General features: G+C 43.0%; 1 protein-coding gene across 1 annotated transcript in view; it reads left to right on the forward strand.

Moving 5' to 3' along the window:
- The window catches only part of ANKRD13C (ankyrin repeat domain 13C), a 91,721-nt gene that overhangs the window by 48,702 nt on the left and 30,975 nt on the right, over window positions 1–12,044 (forward strand). The window contains exon 5 of the mRNA XM_029062476.2: window positions 6,859–6,904. Within this exon, the coding sequence (XP_028918309.1) occupies window positions 6,859–6,904 (46 nt within the window). The remainder of the gene's footprint in view (window positions 1–6,858; window positions 6,905–12,044) is intronic.

Here is a 12,044-nt window from a genome sequence, read left to right on the forward strand (position 1 = left end):
CATCTAGACTGTAAGCCCTATGTCTACCAACTCTGTTGTGTTGTACTCTCCCAAACACTTAGTCCACACAATAAGCACTCAGTGGGAAGCAGCATGGCCTAGTAGAAAGAGCACAGTCCTGTGAACCAGAGGACCTGGGCTCTAATTCTGGCTCTGCCAAATGCTTGCTGTTTAACCATGGGCAAATCTCTTAACTTTTTTGTGCCTCAGTTTTCCTGTTCTCCGTCCTACTTAGACTGTGAGCCCTATGCGAGACAGGGGTGTCCAACCTAACTAACTTGTATCTACCCCAGCGCTTGGAACTGTGTTACACACAGAGTAAGCACTTAACAAATACCATAAAAAGTAAATACTCTTGCTTGATTGTCAAATCAGAAGGTCCACTTGTAGAAATTAAGATTTGCTTGGTGCTAAGGATGCAGAGTTAAAATTAATAACCGCGCTCTAAGAGGTTCTGGAATGCAATTCCTTAAGTGGAGAATATGTTTAGGTCATTTTAATTCAGTTGATATGTGGTGGGATAATAGATGGAAGTGATAATAGCTTTGAGATATGTTTGACTGTGGAGTGATGGGCAGAGAGAGTAATTTCTACTGATGGCATGATTTCAAAACGGAGAATTAAAAGATTAGTATTGAAGAGATTATATGCTCTTTATACTGTTAGGTTTTTATAGAGATTTTAATTAATTTCCTGAAATGCATTTATAACCACTCTTCAAGATAGTGTTACTTAGAAGAGGAAGAAATAAAATGAATAGAAATTACTGGGCTACTAGCCTTATTATTTTTTAATATAATGATGTATTATTTAGTTCTACATTTTGGAGCATGAAGAACTACTTGTCGACAGTAAGATTTTGTCTGTGCGTGGGTGTGACTGAAAAATCCTGATGTCCAGCCAACTGTTCTTTCAGCAGTGAATGCATATACAGATAGTGTATTTTTTGGACCTCAGAAGGTGAGCACCAAGAACAGATGACAAAAGTTACCTCATCTGCAAAATGGGGAATTATATCCTACTCCCTCCTACTTAGACTAAGAGCCCCATGTGGGGCAGAAGGTTTGTCAAACTTGATTATCTTATATCTACCCCAGCGCTTAGTACAGTGCTTGGCACAAAGTGCTTAACAAGTACCATAAATAAAAGCAAGCAGTGGTGTTTCCATGGTCTTTTCCCATCGTTTGCCAAAAATGGCTGTGTTCCAGAAACATGTCAACCAACTCTCTTGTACTCTCTCAATTGCTTAGCACCGTGGTCTGCACACAGTTAGTGCTCAGTAAATACCATCGATGGTGATCGTGATCAGGGGTTTCTGGAAACTGTTAGTTCATTGCCTTTCATTGCTGTCAAAATCACAAAACCTGACTGTGATTCTTAGATTGAAAAACAAAAATCTTAGTGGTTTAACAAGTTGAGGTATGTTTGGCTAGTTACAAAAGGTTTGTTAAAATAGTTAGGCAGTGAAGAAAAGTTACCACAAATAATTTGCAGTGCTAGTTTCCCTTTCAATTTCACTTGTGAAATCCAAAATCTTGTTGGTGTTGGTGTAAAATATACCTTATTTTGGATAGCTTGCATTATCAAATATTCTATAGCTTGTTTTCTGATCTCTCTCCCCACCCCCCTCCCAAAGCCATTTATAGGTTTGGAACCTGAGGCAGTGGTCTTGGGGGAGGTAGGTCTGAGTCAGTAGGATTCCAGCCTTTACCTCTGGCTTATTGGGTGACTTTGAACAAGTGATTTGTGTCTGTTTCCACATTTTTGAAGTGGTTCTAATAGTACTTGCCTCCCACAAGAATTTTATAGTAAAATGAGACATATGATGTAAAAGCCCTAGACTGTGAGCCCGTAGGGGTTGTCTGTATTGATTGCTGAATTGTACTTTCCAAGAGCTTAGTACAGTGGTCTGCACACAGTAGCGCTCAATAAATACCACTGAATGAATGAAAGCACTTTGGAAAAAAAAAAGTAGCTTCTTATCTCAAGGCTGGAGAATTTCTTTTGGTTTTATGTGACAGAGAGAGGTTTCATACCTAGCAACAAAACTACTTTTACCCTTCTGCTGCAATAACATGGAAAGTAGTCATTTTTATTTCAACAAGATGACTGCCTATATATCTTCATATTCTGAAAAGTAAACTTGAATTTTGGGGAAAGAAGAATAATTCCCCCTTCTCATGAATTATCATTTTTTTTTCCTGATGAGATGTTGTCAGGGTTTGAGAGGCTTTTGTCTTTTTATATTTTTTTCTGACCACCCAAGTAAATACCGTTTAAGAATATTAAGTTCTCCTTTAAGTCTGGCACTGAATAAAGTACGTTAAGCAGACTTGATCCTGCAGTAGTTGGAATCCAATTAGATTTCATTTGTTGGGGTAGATGTCCTTAAAAGTTTTTCAGACACAGCATTTCTACTTACCATGTTTTTTTAATCCTCCCCACGGCAATCTGTTTTTCATGTTCTCCCTAAGTAAAATTACTGTCAGTAAACCTGACCAAGAAAGAAAGGTTCACTGAAGTAGTTTTCAGTCATAATTTGAAATGAAATGAAACCCAGTTTTGAACTTCTCTTTGACACTACTGAAGGTGAAACAGCTTATTGTGATCAGCAATATTTATGGAACATGGCACTGTTCTGCAGGCTTGAGAGACTACAATTAATATTGTCCCTATCCTGACCGTTTTTCAGTCTAATAGAGGGGTGGAGGAAAAGGCAGATTCATCTTGAAGCTAGACAGTGGATAGGCACAATTTAGATTGAGCCCTCCCCCGCCCCTCCCCGCCCCAGGCCCCCAGGGTGGGAATCATGTCTTATTCCCACCTGTGTAGTTTTCCCCCCATCGTTTAGTGCAGTGCTCTGCACATGTAAGCACTTAATATTTATTACTACTACTGTAAATAAGTTCCCTCTTGAATAAGTAAGGTACAAAAAACAGTGCAAGAGCCCCACAGTCCATGTAGCCAGGGGTAAATACTGCATTTTATGCTGTTAGATCCCAGCAAACGTGAGTCCTGCCTTGACTTTCTATCCAGTAGCTGCAGATGGATGAATTCCTTCCTCCAGCCCCTGGTCTTGGCTGATTTTTCTCCTTCTTTACCCCCAACTCTCTTTATACTGAGCTGTTTTGTGTAGTACCATTTTTGGGGTGTTTTCACCCATAACTCTTCCATTGCAACCCAGCTTATACACTTCCTTTCTTTGTATAATAACGATTCGGTATTTGCTAATGACTCGTATGTATCAAGTACTGAGACAGATACAAGATAATCAGGTCGGAAACCATTGCTGCCCCACGCGCAGCTCACAGTGCAGGTAGGGAGAACAGGTAGTGAACCTCCATTTTACAGATGAGGAAACTGAGGCACAGGGAAAGCAAGTGATTTGCTTAAGGTCACAGAGCATGGCTGAGCTGGGATTAGAACCCAGGTCCTCTGACTCCCAGTCCTATCCATGCTTTTTCCAGCAGGCTAAGCTAAAACCTAAATACTGTGAACTCTGTCTTGCCTGTGTCACCCTGTCACCCTCCCCCCCCCCCCAAGGACCCCTTGTTCACACCCTCCCTCCTGCTTGGAATTCCTTCCCCTTTCTTATCTGACAGACCACCACTTTCCCCATCTTCAAAGCACCTCTCAAAAGATGGCTGTTTCAGGAAGCCTCCCCTGACTAATCTTTCATTCTCCCACTATATTTTCCCTCCCATCTGTGCCATCTTTGCATTTAATTCTGTACTCATCTCCTCCCAGTCCCTTCAGAACTCAGTTGTACATCTCCCTATTTTCTGTGCCTTCCCCTGCCTGTCATTTATTTTAGTGTCTGCCTCACCTGGTAGATCGATCAGTTGTATTTATTGAGTGCTTACTGTGTGCAGAGCACTTTACTAGTGTTTGCATTGTGGCTTAGTGGAAAGACCCTGGGCTTGGGAGTCAGAGGTCATGGGTTTGAATCCCGGTTCTGCCACCTGTCAGCTGTGTGACTGTGGGCAAGTCACTTCACTTCTCTATGCCTCATTTACTTCATCTGGAAAATGGGGATGAAGACTCTGAGCCTCATGTGGGACAACCTGATGACCCTGTATCTACCCCAGGACTTAGAACAGTGCTCTGCACATAGTAAGTGCTTAACAAATACGAACATTGTTATTATGTTTGGGAGAGAACAGTGTAACAAAGTTGGTAGGTAGGTTCCCTGCTCACATGAGCATAGAGTCTAGAGGGGGAGACAGACATTAATATAAATAAATTATGGATATTCATTCATTCAGTCGTATTTAATGAGCACTTACGTGTGTGCAGAGCACTGTACTAAGCACTTGGGAAAATACAACACATAATGAACAGTGAAATGCCCTACCCACAACGAACTTACAGTTTAGAAGAGGGGAGACGGACATCAATACAAATAAAATAAGTGCAGTGGGGCTGGGAAGGGGGAAGAGCAAAGGGAACAAGTCAGGGTGACGGAGAAGGGAGTGGGAGATGAGGAAAAGTGGGGCTTAATCTGGGAAGGCCTCTTGGAGGAGATGTGCCTTCAGTTGGAACGAGTGGATATTATAGTGCAAGTTTTCCTTAACGTGAAGTTTTGAAAAACTGAAACTCCCATCTAATGGGAGAATTGGATGTGTATAAATCTATATACAGTCAGTTCTCCAGTAATAATTATAATTCATTATGGTGTTTATTATAAATGCTTAAGTTTGTGCCAAGGCCTGTACTTAGATTAGATACAAGATAGTCAGATTGGACACAGTCCTTGTCCCAAGTGGATATGTGCATAAGTTCTGTGGGGTTGAAGGAGAGGTGAAGAAAGGGAGCAAATCCAAGTACAAGGTCGACGCAGAAGCGGGTGGGAGAAAAGGAAATAAAGGCTTAGACAGGGGAGGTCTCTTGGAGGAGATGTGTTTTCAGTAAGGCTTTGAAGGTGGGGCAAGTAATTGTCAAATATGAAGAGGGAGGGCATTCCAGGCTAGAGGCAGGGACCTGGGCAAGAGTTGGGCTGTGAGATAGCCAAGATTGAGGTACAGTGAGTAGGTTGGCATGAGAGGAGTGAAGCGTGCAGGCTGGGGTTGTAGTAGAGTAGCGAGGTGAGGTAGAGACCAAGGTAATTGCATGCTTTAAAGTTGATTTAAGGACTTTCTTTTTGGTGCAGAGGTGGATGGGCAACCACTGTAGGTTCTTGAAGTGTGCAAAAACGTGGACTGAACATTTTTGTAGAAAAGCGATCTGGGCAGCAGAATGGGAGTATGGACTAAAGTGGGGAGAGACAGGAGGCAGGGTGGTCAGCAAGGAGGCTGATACAGTAATAAATGTGGGCTAGGTTAAGTGCCTGGATTAACAGTGAAGCAGTTTGGATGGAGAGGAAAGGGAGGATTTTAGCGATGTTTTGAAGGTTGAACCCACGGGATTTAGTGACAGATTGAATAGGTGAGTTTAATGAGAGAGATGAGTCGAGGATAACCCCGAGGTTACGGGGCTTGAGAGAAAGGAAGGAAGATGGTGTCTATGGTCATGGGAAAATTGGGGAGAACGGGGTTTGGGTGGGAAGATAAGGAGCTCTGTTTCGGGCAAGTTAAGTTTGAGGTGTCCGTGGGACATCCAAGTAAAGGTGCCCTGAAGGCATGAGGAAATGTGAGACTGCAGAGAGTGGGAGAGATCAGGGCTGGACATGTAGATTTGGGAATTATCCTCAGAGAGATGGTAGTTGAAGCCATGCAAGCAAATGATTTCTCCAAGGGAGTGGGTGAAGATGGAGAATAGAAGGGGACCCAGAACTGAACCTTGAGGGGCTCCCACATTTAGGCTCGATTGTAAGATCCTTGAGACACGGATCATGTCCACCTGCTCTGCTGTACAGTGCTTTGTGTACAGAGAGCACTCAGTGAATACTGTGTATGGCTATGGCGTCCCTTCCCATTTTCTCATTTGTAGACTGACTCTCCCACCCCAAGTAAAAGATGCAGGTGCAGAAACAGCAAGCAATGGCTTGTGGGAGAGAGGTAAATTCATGATAGGGCTTTTATTTTTGGAATTAAAACTTATTTAATTTTTTATTTCTTTGCTCTTTATCCATTAAAGTATTTCCAGTATAGCTTCCTTTAATACGTCACCGTGACATATTCTCTACACATTTAGAAGATGATTTTTCCTTTATTTCTGCATTATTAGTTTGTAAAGTGAGTAAAATGCACCCTGTTTTTTTCAAAACCCTACATCCAGAAAAACCTGCATTGTACTCCTTGTCCAATGACCATATGCATTACCGTTTCTTCCATTGTCATGCTCGCTATGCAGATGTGCTTATTGCCTCAAAAAGAATGTTCCCTAATTCTGTCATCTCATTCTAGCTAAAATCCACAGCGAAAATACATGTTCTGGCAAAATTGGATGTACCGTATTAAGCACCGTGTTATGAAAGTCAATTAAAGCGTGATCCACAGGGGGCTCACTGTCTGAGAGTGGGAGGACACACATATAGAACAATAAAAATGTAAATGGAGTTTGTTTTATCATAATTGTGATTTAACTCCTGGGAGTCATGGTTCTGTAAATCTTAAACAATTAAAATCTTTCTAGAAACTTATAATATTATTGTGTGTATACACATATATATATATATATATTTTCCCCTGTGGTTGAGTGAAATGAAATAAAGCACCCTGTTCAGCCAATTTTTTTTCAAAATATGATGACCTAGTTTATAAAACCCCCAAACGTCCAAATGCAAAATGAACTTCTTATCACCTACTTACTGCTAGCCTCTTCAGTTAGAAAATTGAATATATTTTAGAATAGTAGGAAGCAAATTTAAGATGTTAAATTTGGCACAGTTTGTAACTATTTTTATATTTCATTTCTCAGCTAGGTGACTTTTATCTAGAACTTCACTGGGATTTTCAAAGCTGGGGTAAGAAGTATGCTATTTTATTCTTTGATGTGTGCATTTGAAGAAATAAAGAGTCAAAAATAAACTGGAGCAGGATCATTTGCATGAGAAATCTCTGAAACTTTTATATTAAGGACCAATATATATTTGCCCTCATTTTACATATGCGATTTAATAATTTATGTTGAAGGATGATTTAAACTCTTAAAACTCTGCAGACTCATTTAACAGTGAATACGTTATGACCAATTACAAAGCAAGGTCTATGCTTCCAAAGATTAAAGCCACTTTCCCCTCTCTTCCTGTTTATACTGGCAAAAACTATTCACAGAGTGTTTTAAATTCCAGAAAGCTTGTTTCTCAATGAAGCGCAGAGAAAAATGCTCCAAGTAGTGGAATAATGACAGAAACAGGAGGATTAACAGAATAAGTAAAGCATTTTGGATTACAGTGGAATATTATAATTTGAACTAATTGGGGTGAGCCTTCTTTGCTGAAGCAGAAGTTGAGATTAGGGAACCTGCCAGGATAGGCAGTTTCTTCAGACAGAGAGGTAAAGGTTGTTCTCCAGGCCCTCCTGAGTGGGAAGCCGAAAACGACCTGACTGTCTCCCTCTCCTCCTCTGATGAGAGTTCTTTCCTTTCCCCTCTCTTTTCTCCCTTCTTCATTGAACTCTGACTCTCCAAGAGAGTCCCAGTTGGGTCACCTTGCTTTGTTTCCCTTGGCCTCAGACCCTAAGGAAGTCGTGTGCCCCACAGAGTGTGGAGGGGTAGGTGGGTCCTCCAGGGACCAACTGTCAGAGTCATTGAGCTGCGTCGAGTGGCTCGATGAAATGCGGCTGACGGCATTTTGTCTGGCTGCTTTTCAGTAAACTGTGATACTCTAGTGAGTTAGTGCAGCTCCTTAAAGAGCGTGTTCCCATGTTTCAGCAATATGATCAGACCTGGGAAGTTACTGTGAGTATGATCGTTCCTAGATGGTTTTTGGTTTATTCCTATTTGGTGTGTGGCGGAGTGCCCTTTCCCTCACCCGCCTCCTTGAAGGTCCCAAGGGTATCCGAGCCCACAGAAGGGGTGGAGTCTGGTGTGCACATTTTAGAGGAAGCCTGAGTCAATCAGTGGTACTTATTTTGCGCTTCTGGTGTGCAAAACATGTGTTTCTTGCCCACAACGAGTTTACAATCTAGAGGGGGGCAAAGCTCTCAAATAGGGCTGCCTCAGATACCTCGGATGTTCCATCTACGATCGCACAGGCGGCCGTGAGAACTGACCTCCAATTTCCACATCTTTCTCTATTTCTTTTGCCTTTTTCCCTTCTTTGCCCCTCAACCCCCTCCAGACCTCCCAGTGTCCAATTTTGCCCATGGACCAAAAAGCTCACCTAAGTGTCAATATAGAAAATGATCAGCCAGAGGTAAAAAGCATATGGGGGCCTAGCAGTGTCTGCCACAAAGGGTCCACAAAGGTCTGTGTCTGTCACCAACAAAACCCCTCACCCTGATCAGCCATCCCCCTTTGCCTGCCGCTGGTCACGTGGGACTGGGCAAGTGTGTGGATGGTTCAGTAGAGACCACCACTCCTGGAAGAACAGCCCCAGCTTATGTCTAGCTCAAACCTAGACATGCCCACACCTCAACAGAAGTCCTGTTCTTTAAGTGGTCGAGGATATTGATCGCTGAATGAGACAGAGTGGTATTTGGTGACTCACTGCTCACCCCAAATGGGGAAGGAACTAAGGTGGAGACAGGCCCTAGATGGAACAAACCCATTTGCCCATCAAGGATCTGGCTTTACAGGCAGACAGTGGGGGAAGAGCCTACCGGTGAACTAATTGCTTAATACAGTGTTGTGCAAATGGTACGTGCTCAATAAATATGATTGAGTGAATCATCAGTGTTTTCAGCTACATTTGTTTGTGCCGTCAGTAGAACCGTCTTCGAAAGGACAGCTGTATGTGGTAGGTTACTGCTTTGACTGGGGAATCCCTCCCCAGCTACTGGCCTCTCCAACCTGCCCCTCCTTTTTATTCTGTGTCATGGCCGGTAATGACGCTCAGAGATCTAAAAGCAAAAGGTTATGATATCCAGGCCAACTCTCTGGCCCCTCAGTACTAGTTAAGCAAAATAATAATAATAATAATAATAATGGTACTTTTTAAGCACTTACTATGTGCCTAGCACTGTTTTCAGCACTGGGATAGATACAAGTTAGGTTGCACACAGTCCCTGTCCCACATGGGGCTCACACTCTTAATTCCCATTTTAGAGATGAGGTAACTGAGGCACAGAGAAGTGAAGTGACTTGCCCAAGGTCACACAGCAGACATGTGGCAGAGCTGGGATTAGAACCCAGGTCTTTCTGACTCCTAGGCTTGTGCTCTATCCACTAAGTCATGCTGCCCACTCTAAGGTCCTCACCACATGGCACAATACTTTGCGATAATAATTGAACTTGAACTTGAAGTTATCCCTGCCTTCTTGTAGCCAAAAAAGAAAGGATGTAGCTAGCCATTTAGGAGACATTTAGAAATGACTTGACCTAGGTAACTGGTCTATGAGGAGACAACTGCTTGCCCTTCTTGGTATTTGGGCGGATAGTGAAGGCAATTCAGGGATGCCGATCTTATGGCTAGTGTGAAAACTATTAGTATTGTTGTTGGTCTCCATGACCTCTTGGGAAACACTTCTGTGGAGCAACCTCACCTCCCACCCACTTCATGTTGTTTAGCCCTCTGGACACATGTGAGATAAAATTACCCTGAAAACACACCTGTGTTCATTAATCATTGCTCCTGAGTGTCCAGGAGACTCGCTTCTACAGTTATATATCCTATGGCACCTCTGTTTGGGAGCCCTATCTTCTCCTCCTCTACTCCCTCATGGCTGACTAGAATCTGCCAATGAGATCTTCTGACCTGGCCCTCTACTCACCATCGTAGAAGCAAGAGAGAAACCTTGTTTCTCTGAAGGTGTGTGGCCTTCCCCATTGATCCCTCCGGCCTGCTTTCCCAGCTTACGAAGATGATAAGCTTTACTGCAAATGTTCACTATTGTTTACCAGGGCTTTGGCCATGTTGGGAGTTAGAAGGGGAACGTTGCCCTGGGTGGGGTCTTCAAAGAGCAGGAACGCCTGGTTCTACCTGGGACCCAGTCTTCTTGTATTTGTGAATTGGAAGCCCTTTGAGCTTCTGCAGGGTTGGAGACTGAAGGCATCAGAGGGCAGAAGGTGACCATCTGCGTTCTCCACACACCTGTGGCAAACATAGGTTGTGGTGACCCTTGTCTCTCCAGCTATCTCTGCTTCTCCTCACTGACCCTCAGAGGTATGTTGACTTGATCTGTGCAAACCAGGGCCCCAATTTTGGCAAACCCTTGCGACCGTCCTTCTTTCAGCTCTTCCGCCTCCAAACTGGGTCACCCCTTTCTGTCAAGGTGCCTCAGGTCCCGAATCGCTATAGGTGGGAAAGGGCTGTGGGTTACACAGATGTAGAGGTAGACTGGGCCGGCTGAGAAAGTGGCAGAGCTGGGCCCCAGAAGCCTCAGGCTTGGAGTGATTTAGCCTAAGCCTGCAGGTATCTTCAGACTGATTCAAGCCAGGGTTCAATTCAGGGTTCAGCAGACTGATTCACCTTCAGTTCCTGGCAGTCTGGACTTCTAATTTGAGGGGACACTGAACTGCAAAGAACTCAAATTGTTGTTTTTGTCTCATTGGAATTCTTAAGGGCTTATGTGCTTAGGATTGAGAAGGATAATTATTTCGAGATAGTTTAGGTCAGACACCAATCCTGTCCCACACTGGGTTCACAGCCTAAGAGGTAGGGTGAACAAGTAGCTCGCCTCCATTTTACAAATGAGGAAATTGAGCTTGTGAGATGCCCAGAATTACAGAGCTGGACTAGAATTCAGACCCTTGCTCTTTTCCACTAGACCATACTGCCTCCCTCTCTCTTTCTGTCCCTGATGGAGGTAGATCGGTGTAGTCCCGATCTAATACTTTGAGCAGTGAAACCCCAGAGGCTAGGCCCGTTAGTTAGTGGAGAGACGAGTAAAGCTTAAGTCTGATGATTCTCAGGACTTCTGACTAACATTACTTCATCCACTCTGTGTCCAGAGGTGAAGTAGTTGAATTGTGGCCCAAATTTATGGCATAAGGGAAAAATATTTTTTGAGGCATGGGGGCGGGGGGCCCAGCTCCGAAGGAGAGACAGCCTCGCCAGCTGTTTGAGTTAGATTCCCAGACTTGCCCAGACAGTCTTCGACACGACCTGAGGGTTCACAGTCGTGTTTGAAATGATGACTTTCTGGACTGTTAGTTCTTTGAAGCCTGCCTCCCCCACTTAAAATCCCTGCCTCTTTTCAACTCCGTTGCTCAAAAATAAATCAATAAATAAAACCTCTTCCTTGAATTAATTAAGATTTATAAAGCGCTCTGTTGTTCTAAACCCATTTAAAAAATTGCTTGGGGAAGCAAATTCATAGATGGTGCAGACTTGGGTAAGTGGTAATTTTTTTTTAAAAAAAGGTTCTATAACGCTCCATCTCCCTCCACAAATAAAAGTGTGTGTTTGTCTGCTCTCCACTTCCACTTTGGATAAATTCCAAATGGAATATTTAAGGAAAAAAGGGATGTTAAACTTTCCCCTCACCATGATGGTGGATGTCAAGTCATTCAATCAAATTTGTTGAGCGCTTACTGGGTGCAGAGCACTGTACTAAGCACTTGGGAGAGTACATATAACAACGAACAGAGACTCTCTGCCCCCAGTGAACTTATATTCTAGAGGGGATGACAGGCATTAATATAAATGTCAAGAGGGCAGTCATCACCCAGTTTCTCTTGGAGTCTTGTTTCATTTTCCCGAGACATAGGATTGCCCTGGAAGGACTCATTAATAGTATTTCTAATGCCATTACCAATCTGTCAAAAAAAATAAAAAACCAAAAAGATTTGTATCCAATTTCTCTAATTCAGCAAACAGATAAGATGGAGGAAACAGGCTAGGCCAAGAAGTCTATAAAAGGGGTGCAGAGGTGTTTAGAAGCCACTTAAATTCTAAATGTATAGTGCCCTGTGGTTTGGTTATAAATGCATCTTGCTTTTGAATCAGTTTATGGTCAAAATTAAAGTTAATTAAGGAAATGTATATGCTGAATGCCCCTTGG

Source organism: Ornithorhynchus anatinus, chromosome 4, assembly GCF_004115215.2.
Source record: "Ornithorhynchus anatinus isolate Pmale09 chromosome 4, mOrnAna1.pri.v4, whole genome shotgun sequence".
Taxonomy (NCBI): domain Eukaryota; kingdom Metazoa; phylum Chordata; class Mammalia; order Monotremata; family Ornithorhynchidae; genus Ornithorhynchus; species Ornithorhynchus anatinus.